Source organism: Opisthorchis viverrini (genome assembly GCF_000715545.1).
Source record: "Opisthorchis viverrini unplaced genomic scaffold opera_v5_92, whole genome shotgun sequence".
Taxonomy (NCBI): Eukaryota; Metazoa; Platyhelminthes; class Trematoda; order Opisthorchiida; family Opisthorchiidae; genus Opisthorchis; species Opisthorchis viverrini.
The window spans coordinates 701,758-716,980 of NW_008751748.1; the positions used below are offsets into that span (position 1 = coordinate 701,758).

General features: G+C 41.9%; 1 protein-coding gene across 1 annotated transcript in view; it reads right to left on the reverse strand.

Moving 5' to 3' along the window:
- The window catches only part of T265_05093 (hypothetical protein), a gene marked incomplete at both ends in the record, with an annotated part of 36,787 nt that extends 21,784 nt beyond the window's left edge, over positions 1 to 15,003 (reverse strand). Inside the window, 5 exons of the mRNA XM_009170010.1 lie at positions 1,978 to 2,079; positions 3,864 to 4,076; positions 11,304 to 11,428; positions 14,537 to 14,803; positions 14,838 to 15,003. Of these exons, the coding sequence (XP_009168274.1) occupies positions 1,978 to 2,079; positions 3,864 to 4,076; positions 11,304 to 11,428; positions 14,537 to 14,803; positions 14,838 to 14,956 (826 nt within the window). The remainder of the gene's footprint in view (positions 1 to 1,977; positions 2,080 to 3,863; positions 4,077 to 11,303; positions 11,429 to 14,536; positions 14,804 to 14,837) is intronic.
- Between the last annotated feature and the right edge of the window lie 220 nt (positions 15,004 to 15,223).

A 15,223-nucleotide genomic window follows, 5' to 3' on the forward strand; every position in this document is an offset into this window, starting at 1 on the left:
TATCGAGGGATCTGCTTTCCTCAATCCGCTAAGGCTGTTATTGGACTGGGACTTCCTAAGGTCGCAGTCAGTGACTTGTGTTTGCTTGCCATTGTGGGCTCCCTGCGTACTTATGACACTTTTATGCGTGGCACATGGAGCTGAAGGTACATTTTTGCCATTTAATCTCACCCCAGACCCAGTATGACGGTCACTTTGTGCCTGATGTGCGAGTCTTGACTGTGCTAGCGCATACTGCGCCTTGAAGAGCATTCACCATTGTTTGTCCTTTCTTTGGTTGTTAGTCTTTAGACGCCTGTTCCCATACCAAAATCTTTACATACTTTGGGATTCACCTCATCAGACTGGCACTGTCCTTGGCATGATTTCGAATGAGACGTTCCTCTCTTTTCTCCCATATTCTCCTGTTACTCTTTCGCATTCATCGCATTCATTCACTTTTTATGTTTGTGACCATGCTCTTCAAAAATAAATGATAATAACGCCATTCAATGCCTTTCTGCCGTTACATACGGAGGAAGCATGAGGCTGGGTTTTCCAGGTTTAAACAGTAGGAGTCCAGCTACCTTGGTTGGAGTCGAACCACCGACATTCCTGTCAGTGATTTTCCGTCTTGATCACTGAGAACGGTCCATAATAAGGGACTTTGAAAAACTCGAACGGCACGCTTATATAAAGGTAGAAATCACACAAACAAAAGTGTAAGCAGAATAATCAAGTAGACTGCTGAACTTCTACTGCGTAACATAAAAATCTAACTATTGTTTGTTTTGTTCCGAAAGAACTGTCCATATTGTGAGAACCTAAATTAGAACTAAGTTTTCTTCATTTAGTTAATCAGGTATCTGTGTCCCGCAACACCATAATAATTCTTAGAAGAATAGTTCTAAATCTTGGCGAAATACGCTCATTTGCGAATCAATTTGTTTTTCACGAGAGACTCAACTGAATCTGTCGTTTATGATATTCTACAACTGAATATGCTGCACACAGGCTGTCTCATGGCTCACTTGGCACGATATTCGAGATATCGCAGTATATTTTCATAGAAGCAACTACTCACAAGTTTGCTGAAAAGTTTTCGATAGCCACGACCGGTTCCGCCATTCTTGGGGCTCATCAGGTAGGCACAGTCCCCGAATTTCCGTCAATCTTATGTTCTACTTGATCCCAAATTGGAGTGTTTTCGCGAAATACACTCGTTTGCAAATCAATTTGGTTCAAGTAGAACGTAAGGTTGACGGAAATCCGCGGACTGCGCCTACCTGATGGGCCTCAAGAAGGGTGAAACCGGTCGTGGGCTACCAAAGATTTTTCAGCAACCTTGTGAGCAATTTCTTTTACGAAAATTCTGAATCTTGTTGAAAACATATATGAAATCGAGTCATCTGTGGTGCTTGTTGCTTAGAAACGCGATCACTCAAAAAGCAACAGTCTGTAGCCTGTTCTAGCGGGACGTTAGTGTAATAATAACACGTTGAGGGTGGTTTTATGAAAGGTGAGAGAAACTCGTGGTTGTCTGAGCAAATGTTCTGTGTGAAACTAGCAAATTCAGGAATAGGCGATGCTTCCTCAAAATGGAGTACAAGTAACTTTAGTTTATCTAGGATAGTAAGACAGTAGATGGAGGAATGAAGATAAAATGTGAACCTCCACGGAGCCAGCCTGAGGCGATGGTCTTTCCTACGATATAACCTAAGGGAATTCAACAGCTACGTGGGAGTTCACATGGGGAAGGAGACTGTTTTGTATCCAGAAATAAAGTTGCAGTTTTACTTGAGCAACATGTACCCGAATATAACTACCACAAATGAGATTTCTAAGAGCGATTTTTTTCCTTTCGGACAAGGCAAGATTAAACGAAGGAATTGTCTCTAGTATAAAGTCCAGCTGTGCACACTCAAACTTCGTCTTGTGACGAAACTCACATTGTCATTTTACGAAGTTAACGCGAAACATAGGGACACATTCACTCACGTTTTTGACGGTAACCACGTTCCAATCCTACTTTGGGCAGATTCAAGCTTCTGACAACTTCTTTGTAGTCATGTATGCGCAAATCCAAGTTGCCGGGATTAGCTAGACGACGGGAATAAGAACCAGATTAGTTAATGACGATTGACTTATTTGTCTTTTCCTAGTTAACAATAATCCTTTACATAACGAAATATTCACTCCATTTTCCAACCTAATATTATTTGGTAAAGTTTACTAGTAACTCATGTGGGTGCCTCAAAAACAGTCGAATTGTACGATTCCTCTTCCCTATGGCTAATTGGAGTAGTTTCGAAGGAGAGATTAGTCTACGTCGACTAGTCAGTTCCTTGTTAAACAAACGAGTCTGATGTTTGATACAAATTGCTTGCTCCAACGACACACTCAGAGCACCTCCAGAACAATGAAACGAAATCTTTCAGACCCATTTTTGTTCCCCGCAATGAACAGTTGACCTGTCATCATCTTCTAAACCAGGTTGGTTCGTGCTGAAGATTTGGAGTGCGCCTGGAAAATATTGAATCTCAGCTGCAATAAAAAGCATTGTTCATGGTCGCGATCATGAAGAAATTTTAAATGATCCGTAATTCAGCTTCAAGCGCCTATCCAGTAGTCTGATTAAGTCGCACACAGACGAAATGTATTACTACTCCTTTGAATGCACATTTTTCTACACTTGATTTTGACTGATTTCTCGAGTGACGGACTTTCGGAAGGCCAGTCAAAAGTGACAGTTGCTGGTAGCTTCATACTCTGAGTAGATAATTGATAATTTTCGGGTGGCGTTAAATTTTTCGAGGCTGTTAGTCGTGACTTCATTCAAACTGGCCTTGCTGCAATTTGTCAGCATTGTGTATCTAATGAACCACTAATAAGACTAGATCACCGGCAAACCGTTTGAACGTTATCGGAAAAGCTAACTGATTGATCGGCGGTGCGATTACCCGACTCCGGCACTTGATTGCAGCATTAAATGCGACTATTATGTGGTGAATTCTCAAACAGTAGCCCATAACAATTTACATGGGTAGTTATTCATTTTGCGCAGGAGTATGAGATTAAGACTATTTTGACCGCGAATTGTGCAACAAGATGCTGACTGGCGATCCGTTTTAACAGTGATTTCCAACACTTGGGGACCCTCCCCTTGGGCGGAATTTTCATCATTCAGGGTGCAACGGGAACTGGAGACTCATCAGTTGTATAACCTCTAAGCTTACTTCACCTCAAGTTTGTGTCCAGCGACGTCTTACTGATCAAGTCTACATCTTCGTTTTAGGCGTGTTCAGTAATGGCACCTTCGCGGGTCCAAATGTACTGACAGTGAACAAATGGTCTCTGCTGGAGGACAACGTTTTTCGATGTTTATATGAGAAACCTCTACCAAGTAGCAACCGAAGACAGTATTGACTATTTATGTGACCTCCGTAACAGCGAGAACTTTTTGGAGTAAACAACATCAGAGGCGGGTATGATTATTTTCACGATCACGGAAGAAAGCGCGGGACAATAAATTTTGAGAACCACGGCTTTAAAATGTCTTTGATTTACTCATAAAATCAGTCCCGAAGGGAAAAGTGTCATTTATCCTTTTCGGCAGCCAGTTAGACTTCGGAGTCGAAACCGATTCCATTGAGAAGGATTTGGCGTTTCAGTACTCGCTTTGAAGCTTCCGGTTTAGGGTGAAAAATAGTATTTGATCGGGTGCGTAATGCCCACGAGCTACCAATATTCCAACACTAACGATAGAAAAATAAACTGCTAAGCCCTCGCCTAACTCGACGGAACGGAACGTCATTATCAACTCGGTCACGCACTCAACAAAAAGACTGACAGGAAAGCAGGTCTTGAACTTGGATCTGACTCACCTTTGAAGTGGCTGGAGACAAAAAGGAGTGACGTTCCGAAGAGGATAAAGCAAATTGCCACCGCTCCTTTGGTCCGTATGTTTGCCCTTGTAGTTATACCAGTTGACTGGGGAACTATACAAAGAAAGCAGTCTGTTTGAAGACTTATCAGAAATAGAATACTTAATGTAGACACAGAGTATGATTCACTTATCTGCTCGACAATACTGCTTGCTAATGTTAAGGTCACTCAATAAAGAATAGACATTTTCTTATCAATCGATAGGGCGTGCGTTTTCAATCGGGAAAATTTATTACTACTTGAATGCTTATAAACAGCAAAAATATTTCAATCTGCAATTTTTTGTAACCAAGGGAAGACGAGTACAACGATTTGTCTGTGGTAGCCTAGCACTTTGTGTTACATTTATTGTTCCAACAATAATCACTCTGGAGAAGTAACTGTTGATTCCCCCTCTTAATCTGTTATCAGACTACTCATAAGTGACGTCCCTACTTAAGGTCTGCTCATTACTCGGTAACTGATGTCAATATTTTTTGCCCGTCCGTCACTGTTTGCAAGTTCGTCTCGATTTCACCTATTTTTGAGTGTCCACTCCGACGGAAAAGCGGACGGACCGGGTATCGAACCCAGAATCCCTGGATGGCAGGCGAACGCGCCATCCACTACATCAATCTGACGCCCAATGCGGTCTATTATTTTGTATGTACCCATGTACCGCACCTGTCAGATCGCCTTTGGTGAGATTTGTTTTAAACGGACAAAACCGCTTAATCTGACCTGTCACGTGACACGAGCTTCCGCGTCGTGCCGCTGACCGAAAGACAGTCCCTCACTTCCCGAACGTACTGATTCCTGCGCCGTTATCTCTCTATACGGCCAACTCACACTGCCAGACTGCCCACATATGTATGTGTGTACATTATGTGGTGCTTACCTGTTATTGGTTCTGGAAATCCCTACTGCGTCAGTGACTTTCCCGCTCCTGCTGATCACGTCATTATTGATTGTACGTTTGCACAATTCATGATGCTTTCTAATCCGTTTGCCTCTAGAACCAGTTCTTGTCAGTCCTCAACACATCATCTGCTGCCCACGTCTGACTGCTCCTATTGACTACTGGCTACGAAATGCTTGTAATCTAGTAGCCGCAATCGTCCTGTGAGATCCATAGCCGCCCGGATCTTACAGTAACTCTATTTCGTTTTGTTAAGGTCACATCCATTAAACTTATATACACTGGAGCCTCAACTATATGAGTTTTTCTTGTTTTACCCGGGTCATTATTACTATTTGGAGTTTAATTTGCAGGCAAATGTTAGTATTCTCTGCAAAGATTCTGATACGAGTCGGACAGCTGTTGAATTTAACCACCATCCGCAGTTTCCAGGTTTCCGAACGAGCCGAGTTTTAAATGTACCAGGAAGTGTCATTGTCTCTTGCGCGTGACCCATAAGCCGGTACTTTTATTCCCATCATAGCAGCACATTCCGGGACAATGTATCCATAACTACGACTACCTATAAATAACACTGCAAAAAAACTTTTTCCAATGTTTCAATGGACTCGAACGAGTGGGGACATCAGTTCACGAAATCTGTGGAAAAATAAGTCATATATAAGTAAGGAGGTGTATGTGACAAATCAGATATTGTTTGCAGGATACATTCCCGGTGTTCATCACAGCTCTGTTTCGAAACTAAAATAAGCCATTTGGACAACCTGGTAACTAGACGTTTCTCTCAAAAAGTGCGATAGCTGCTTCGTTTCATTTTGCGTTCTCTTACTCATACACTTCACACAGAATCGTCTCATTCGACGTTGTACGTCACCTCCACAATTATTCTCAATGATGTTAAACAACTTGTTCGTCAAGATTCAGAACTGTAAACTTTGAATGTGCTAACAAGGTGATGACGCAACAAGTTGGCATAATTCTTCGGTTGGCACGTGGTATCTGGCATGTGGTAGGTTTCTGGCATCAGCTCAAAGCAGAAATGTTTGCTGAACCAACACAATCGAATGCAGAAACCACTGAAAACTCGAAACTAATTTACGTGGGAGGTTGCAAACAAGCTAACTCTTGCGAGATTACTATCATAAGGATCATTATAAAAGTTAGATCGCATCAATAAATATTCGATGCACCCTGCGTGGCCACTTTCATGTTGACTAAAAATGACTGAAACACTGCTCGGGATTCCGCTGCACTGAGATATGTATTTCATTGACTTAACCGCGAAACAAACCTGCTCACAAGCAGGTCAGAGAAAGGGATAATAAAGTGGTGAATCCAAGGGAAAAAACAAGGGAAATACTGTGTTTCAGCCTAGCAGCACAGAAGGAAACAGTTTGAATGCAGAGGAGCCACTGAGACAATGGGATGGCTTGATCTCGAAGTGATGGGTCTTGGAAGAAAAGTTTCTCGACCGCGAGCACTAGCAAGCTGTCAACAACATTGTTTCCTTTTTTCCTTTCGGAGGAGAGAGAAAGTATTAATTTGGCACTTTGCATCAGGAAGTACAATGGAACATGCTGGGGATCACTTCAAAAGTTTCGCTAAAGCTGTCCTATCATTTCATATAGGTTTGAGACACACAAACAATCACAATATAAATGGCCTGATAACACCGATCGAATGAATCAGGAGCAAGTACGTCAGGCAAGGAAGAATAAGGATAAAAATAGTACTCCGTAAAACTGTCGTTTGAGTTGTTAGCACTAAGGAGTTTCGGTTCACAGGTCATGTGATCTGGATTCTTTCAAGGAAATTCGCAAGACATTGCTGGTTGCGTCACACAGATACTTGATGTAAAAACGACCTAGGGTGACGATACCTAATTCATCCGTTTAAACTAGAAGCAGTAAGTATACGGTTTTCTCCTTCTGTCAAGCGCTCAAAAAACAAACACCAAAGATATGCGAAGATATGAGTGTTTACCGCAATCCTTGTTACGTAGACTAGCATACAAATTCAGCTATCTGGATGCAATGGCTTCTCGATAACTTCATGGTTTCAGGAAAATTCAAAAGTCCATGTGTACGCAATCTGCCGGTAGCTTACCATTGCTCTTCTGAACCAGCCAGGTAATTTTTCACCAGTGATGTACAGCTGTTCCAGTAGTAATGACACACGATCTCGCATTTAAACTTTGTTTAACTGCACTCTGAGCAGTTCTTTGCACTAACTTCAATTATGTGTGCGACAGGAACGACTAATTCATCGCAGACCGTTTCTATGAGGCGCTAAGCTCCGAAGTAATCGAAATCATCTGTCTCCATGGTGCCCTTCAATAGCATGCCAGCCCCTCACCCACAAAGACCACATCATCATCAGTTACCATTGACATGTATTGTCCATATTTAAATAGTTGCATGGACTTCAACCAAGCACTCGTCTAGAGTGCTTTTCGCTTTTCAGTGGCGGACGATTCACGTAGCAACTGGAATGATCTTAGCTCCAGAAGACCAACGAATGTATCAGAGCCGTCTTATGAGCGCTTCTGATTGTTCCGTCGTCGGATTTCACTTAGTACTAGGAGATCACAATATGATTATACAATATTGGGAGTTTCGTCTGTGATAATGTCCTGCGACGCAAGCACTGACTGTGAGACAGAGCAGTAGCACTGCTTGAGTCTCGGAAATATGTTCATGTCCTCCTCGAATACATTTAAGTCCTAAAAATTATCAGACGTCTGCTAAAACTTAGCGTGCACGTCATCCGTGAAGACCGGTAGACACTGAAGTTTGGAGCAATGGAAGAGGGGTAGAGCAATGCCCCAAGATTGTTTCGGTTGATGCGTGCCACTAGTCATCAGCAACCGCACGTGGGGAAAATCATTAAGAATCAAACTAGGACAACCATTTTCGATGAGAAAAGGACACATGGATCGTTGGATCGAGGATTCCAATCATCTGCTGCTACTCAGACTCAGAACTGTACAAGAACTATGTACAGTGAACATGAAACGACGTACGGCCTTGGAGATTTATGACTACGCGTATCCACTCCAAAATCAATGAGCTCCTGGTCCAGACGGCCTCCCCCAGCACTGCTTAAGAATAGGAGTAGAGGCCCTAGTCAGCGCTTGTCTGATCTCCTCATCTCTATCTGCAAAAAGGAGAGCTTTTTTGATGACCGGGGAGAGTTGATAATAGTGCACGTTTTCAAAAAGGGCTCAGCAGTTAGTTTGACAGCTACACAAAGATAAGTCCAACTCCCGTTGCAGTGAGACTCCTGATGTAATCCGTCATTCGCCTCAACTTTGACTTGGGAACAACCCCAATACGGAAAAGGGTTAGCTTGACCAGATCTTCACACTCCATTAGGTGCTATAACAAAGGGAGCTTAATTGTTGACCTTTCTTCTCAACACGCTTGCTCGGCAAGAAATGCCCAGAAAAGTTTGTCCGTATGGTAGGCTCTTTGTATAATGATATTGCAGGTATGTGAGAATATCCATACAAGGAGAGACCATCCGGTCTGTGAAGCGTTTTACGGATTTTTGGGATACCTGTGGCGGAAAACCCGTATTTTCTTGAATCACAAGTCACGTGTTTATCAAGTTAAAATATGAACGTAGATCAATCGGTAACGATACAATCAGAAACGAGCATTATGTTGTATAACGCGCATTTTGACCGGAGAATGTGTTTAAAACCAATGCTGCGGTAGTTTGGTCGTGTACTGCGAAGAATGAGGCACTTTTCCCTATCAAAATCAGATGGGCGCGAACACAGGTGTGGTCAGGCTTTTACCTATCAGAGGGGTATGAAAGAGATTACGAAAAGTTTAGGTGCTGTTGGTGCGCCGTTGCCTTCTAGGATGGAGTCCTCGTGATTCCCACTGTGATGGTTGTAGACTCTTCAAGACATGGTTGCTGATCGAATTGAATGGCATCATTGTTGGCGGTTTCCATACAGGTTAATTGGGTGTTTTCTGGAGGTGTGGGCATCTCAGAAGGTGCAGGAATTCGCCTCTCTGTCCAGTTTTGTTCTATTCGTCACAATAAGGCTTTCAAAATGTCTGTGGTTGTGTGGTGGCGAAGTATCACTGCTTACCACTGATGCTGTGTTGCCGATGACGATGGTGGTATGAACAATACTGGTGTGTGTGGGGGGGAGGGTGTTGGAACATCAGTATCAGGTAGTGAATGAAGGTATATAGAGGGAAAGGAATGTGCAGCAGGAAATTATTCTGCATAAGCCGACAGGTGTTCAAGGGTAAGTATTGTGTTGTGATACATTCCCCCACAACAGGAGTATATGTATACATAATTATACATACATATATGTCTCTATGAACAGCTTCTAGAAGATAAAAATAAAAATTGGAGAAAACATTGCGACAGAGACGTTAGTTTTCTGGCATTTCTATGAGATTTTCAGCATCACTATAAGAGTTTTTGGTAGGCTAGCTGAACTATATAATCACAACTTGCTGATTCTTTTGAAGTACACAAAGATGTAAATTGGTTCTTAAAATATACATACTGGCTCGGATAGAAAAAGCAATACGGGTAAAACACCGTCAAATAACTCCAGTAAGTACTTTGTGCGGGCTACTCTAAATTCCAGTGAACTTTTGAGGCTTGGATAATTGTGGCGATCTGCGCTGAGATTGATAACTTTGATTTGTGGCAGTAATGAACCTGTCCGGCGGAGCCGACGCATGCCAAAGTAAAAATGCTTTCGAAAACCTTACTATTCTTACGGCTTTGATGTCCACAAAAGTGCAGACAATATTGTGGAACGCTGTATATCGTACAGCCTTCAGATAATATCCTTAAAATAATAAACTAGTGAGTATGAAGTAATCCTGGTTACCTCATCTATGTAAACTAGTTATTCACGTGTGGCGGGTTGAGTAACCAATCTGAGATGGGATGGTAGACTGAGAAATGTTAGCACAAAACGGCTCCAAATTATGGAACTAGGTACGCCATCTTCAGGCACTGCACTCACGGTCAAAAAGTAACTTGGCAAATACGCGACGCTTCTAAATGTGTGTCTGAGCAGCTTTTGGGGGAATAAAACTCAGTAAATCTGATCAATTATCCATGGAATGGTCATGTACTTGGCTCGATGGTCAGACTGTCTCCTAAGCGTAGAGTAAAGACATGGATTGTAGTGGAAGTAAGACATGATAGGCATCGCCCGATGGTGTACTTGAACTTTGGATGTGCTTGTGTGTGACTGATGTCGTTCATAAGGAAGATTTTCTACAATGAAAAAAGTGGCGTTCCTATCCGTCAGTCATTTATTTTTTACGACACTCCTGTAGTCAGTCTGTAAGGCAAACGTAATCGGACTAGAAAAGTGAACATAACAAGACAAATCAACTGTAGAAGCAGTGTTCAAGTTCACTGAGAGCTTTTAATTCTCCTTGTCCCCTAATCTGTTACTCTAAGGGAAACTTTGATCTGCTACTGTATGTCACTTATTCTAAAAGGCCATTGGGTCCACGAAATGATTTTTCACTTAAAAATGAAAGTACCTTTCGACAAATAAACTCATTTGCAAATCAATTTTGTTTTCAAGGTAGACTCAACTGAATCTCTCGTTTATTATATTCTACAACTGAATGCGCTGCACACAGGCTGCCTCATCTTTCAGTTGGTACGATATTCGAGATATCGCAGTATATTTTGACAAGGTTGCTGAAAACTCTTCGACAGCTCACGACCGGTTTCACCCTTCCTGGGACTCATTATGTAGGCGGTTCAAGTAGACCATAACGCTGACGGAAACTCGGGGAACACGCCTACCTAATGAGCCCCAAGAACAGCAAAACCGGTCGTAGGCTGTCAAAGAGTCTTCAGCAACCTTGTGAGCAGTTTCCTTCATCAAAGTACCTTTCTTTGATTCATAGAATAGCACAGTAGTAATTGCCTATAGCTGGCTCAATTGAAAGGTTTGTAGAGGCGAATAAGCTCTTAAAAGAGATCAATAACCTAAGGACTGTAGGAATTCACTCCTTACGACTGTTTTTAGCAAAGTAACTACTAGCTGTCTCAAAAATGACTGATGATACAGGTGATTTTCGGGTGAACTTTTTCATCCTTTACTTTGGAAGCCGTATCCCCATAGTAACAATCACATATTGAATCCGACAGACCATGGAGCATTATTCTGTTCTGTTATACCGTGATAAGATATAGGCTAAAGTTCATTTAAAAGTGTTTTACTTAGCCGAATGATGTCACCCACTTTGGAGTCAGCAGGAATAAGGCTTGCGTGGAGACTGCTGGCATACACAGCAAAGGCTTACTGTGAACAGTCCTTAGAATAATGATAACTATCAAGCTGTAGGACTTCAAAATTCATCATGGAATTACTTGGTGGAAACGCACAACCGTGTGTCACATTCCCATACCTATAAATCAGCCCAGTCGAAAAAAATGCGTTGCTCAAGTGTGTGTGAAGTTTTCAGCTTACCTGATGTATACCAGATGAGATCTCTTGACAGGAAAATGAGTAGACCCAACGTGCCCTGAAACGCATAGCTGAACAACACGTGCCGAGGTCCCAACGTTGCTTGAAGGCGAATAAGCAGTTCATTCCTATGAGGCACATGAAACGAGAAGTGTGAAACACGAAGAAACATGTGAAGTTTAATGATTTCCACTTCGCAGGCCAATACGTCTAATCATTTGCGTCTACAGTTCATAGTGACTTGGAAATGCTTGTTTCAGCTGCACAGATGACATCGTTATAGAGGAATGATCAATACGAACCAACAAAACTAGGCAAGTAATCAATAAGAGGAAGGGATAAGATTTGTTATAGGTTTTATTTATCCTGAAAAACTGTAAAAAATACATTTTGAAGCAAGCTTTGTCATGCAAAGGGATGGTCTGTGTAAAACAACACATGATGATGATGCTCCAAAGATTGGCACGCACGACATGTGCTCTCGTGCCTTGACGAAGGTAAATAATTCAGGCAGCGGTTTGGCAGTTTCTTCGGTGGAACCGCGTTCAAAGGGGTCTCAAATATGTCCGCCAAAGGTCTATTTTTTCTTGTGACAACCGAAAAGTAGACGCCATCGTCCTTGAGCTCAGTATTTTGGTCAATAAATAGCAAAGGTACTTTAAATATATATGGGCTGGCCAAGGTCTTGCATTTCGTAAAAGTCACATAGAAAAATCGCTAGTGTCGCTGATGGATTTCTGGTTCAGCCGCTGGGTCATTAGGCAGACTTATTGAGAATCAAATGAAAGGTGTAATTATGATGGAGAATAATAGATAAGTTCTGCCACTCCGGCAGAGGGAGACTGGTGATCTATGTCCGTCTCTAGGTGGGTCTTCCATCTTCCACTATGTGCACCTGGTTCTAAATTTTCGAGGTACTTGAGCCGTCCGTCTGTGTTTTGATTAAAAGGGTATTGTCCACTTCAACCGTAAGCGGTGTTTTAAATAGTTGCTACCCATGTTTGCCTCCAGGTGAGGCGCGTTAATGTATCATCGTCTCATTTCATTTCGGCAATCGATAGAATGTATTCTATTCACTACTCATCCTGATTAGCAGAAACCAAAAATGATGTACGGATGTCAAGTACAAGAGTAAAAACAATCCATCGAGCTAAATTATTGAAAAAGTCAAACGGTCAGGTTGAAATAAATATGTTTTTTTAAGCTTGAAAATGTAGCAAACTTTTAAGAGCGTTCATTCAACTAGGTTAGTCGTGATGGAAGAACGAAATAAGCAATTCAGTGTCAAGTTTCCCCTTTCATAGTAGAAAAAACGTCCTTGAAATGTTTTTTTAAGCTTGAAAATGTAGCAAACTTTTAAGAGCGTTCATTCAACTAGGTTAGTCGTGATGGAAGAACGAAATAAGCAATTCAGTGTCAAGTTTCCCCTTTCATAGTAGAAAAACTGTCCTTGAAACCACAAATAGCCTTTTCATATGCGTCAACTTCTCAGCAGCAGAATGTAGTGGGAAAAAATCCGAGAAACAAAAATGAGGTCATAAAGAAGTAGGGAATTCCGTAATTCCGTTACTGAGGCTGTGTAAGCAGTGATGGTTCAAGTGCGGTCCCAGCAGCGATCTTCAAGAATATGGTAGACACGTCCCAGTCTAATTGCGTGAACGCACCTGGTGAGTCAGATTACAGTTGGACCGGACTAATTTGCATAAAGCGGTATCATTTATCAGAATTTACATCACCAGTTGATCTTTTCTATCGATTGTGTGACAAGGTGGACGTTCTACCATCAACGAACAATGTGCCGACGATTCCGTTAGTTTTCAGTGCCCTCTGAACTGTCATTCGTTTTTAATCCTTCCTAATAGCTCTATCTTCAACATCAGTCATCTATCTTTTCCAAGAACTGAGAATTAAATGAAATGTGACTGAGGGGACAGGATTCTTGAAAGCATCCTATAAACGTATTAGGGGCCAGATACATGGAAGAAATGTGGATTCCGACGCCCGATTGGGAACAGCACTGGAAATAAACCCTTGCCACCAATAGAAATATCAACAAAGCAAGTGGGTTCTTCCATGAAATGTCACAAAGAATTTGAAGACCCTAGCCGAACAGAGAGAAATGATTATGAATTTACGACCCAGGTGCCGTTTATCGGTGGAAACCGATGTGGATTAGCTGTTGATAGAGCTAGCTTCATATGAGTAGACGCCAACTTTTCAGTCAGCTTGATAACAACAGGTCCCACTAACCCAGGCACCGCCTGCTTCTCAAGCCATCATCATGTCTCGTAATAGAATCAACTGCACCTATGGAATCAGCCATGGAAGTGCACCATTTGGTGCCTTAGCTTTTGTCTCGTTGTGATACTCGACCGATTGAAGAGGTCAGCTTTTGTAGGTTTCTGAGTTCCCCCTATAGGATACATAAACCTGTTGGCTCCCCAGAAGAAAAGCTGCCTGTCGCTCGCTGAAAGCACATCTGCTTTTTGAGTTTTTTGCTACATCTTGGCTAGCCTTTTTCTAGCACAAGTCACACAGCACACATGCACTACGAACCTCGTGGGGGGTAATCTACAAGAAGAAACAAATATTATTCTGTACTCTGACCTAAACCATGCCACATTCCTTTGAGAAGGACTCTACGGTAGGTCTTATTGAATAATAGTGTGAAAAGAGAGGTCTGCCGTAGAAACGTTTTTCGACAAACTTTTGAGGGTTACAGTGGTAGGGAGAAATTTGCAAAACTAGTAGCCCTTGAGTTGTTGCCCTGATCACCAACTGTTTTTGATCAACAACCAGTTCGTGAATAGTTTTTAACCCGTCACAACAGACTACTTCCCACGTTTCATCAGAAAATGATTGAATTTTTTGTGTCGAACGTGAGTTGTAAAAGGAAGCACGATAAAAAGATTTAGTTAAAAAACGGGGTCAGACTACAAAATGATTGTGGGAAGAGTGAGACCACCTTTCTTGTCTCATACCTATCTTCTTCTTAAAATAAGATGTCTCGGTGTGAAAATGTGTTGATTTCGCATACTTACATTTAACAACTTTATTCTTAGTCGTTGTGTGTTTTATTCCCCCGTCCCCTATAAGACGTTATTCACCAAAGCGGACTGGAATGTAGTATGGTTTATGAAAACACATCGTCAAAGTTCCTGACATTTCTAGTTGGCTACTTTCTATGTGCGAGCTGTTTGGAACAGAATTTACGTTTCAATTCGGATCGCACTCACTTATCTGGAGAAATTTCTTGAAGGCAAATGGCAAAGATGCCAGCAGACTCGCATATGGATATTGGATAGCATAGATCTGCTAGGTCTTCGGGGTATTTCTGCATTGTCTTATAGGAGTCTATTGACCCGCTTACATGTGATTTTTGACTGGCCATGTTCCAGGTGACAACATGAACCCCTACAGTCTTTGATGGAAATATCCGGGTTAGTTCTTTGCTTCCCAACATAGAACCTTCTAGGCCGGCTATGCTACCTATCAAGAAATTTCTAGAAAGCTAACTCTGACGTGCAGGATAACTACTTTGCATGAACATGACGTCCGCGACTAGGTTGAGCAGAATACAGAGTAGTGCTACTCTCCGACGACTTCAGCGATCCTCCAACTTCCTCCAGTTGGTTGAAATTGTTCCCCAAGTTCATCTCCCAGGTGCTGGAGTTGATGGTTGACAAGCCAGCCAGAGGTAACATTGGAAAGCCTCACAATGTAATATTGCACTGATGTATGTGGCAGTAACCGGAATAACAAGGCTGCAACAAAAGAAAAGTGCACTAAAGACGACTGACTTGAAAGCTATTAATAACGAGTAAGCTATGCAGATTCACAGACTGAAGACAGTTCTTTTATATTCGTGAGTAATATGTAAAGGATAATAAAGATCACTGCAAGAAATGGAATTTTGTGAGATT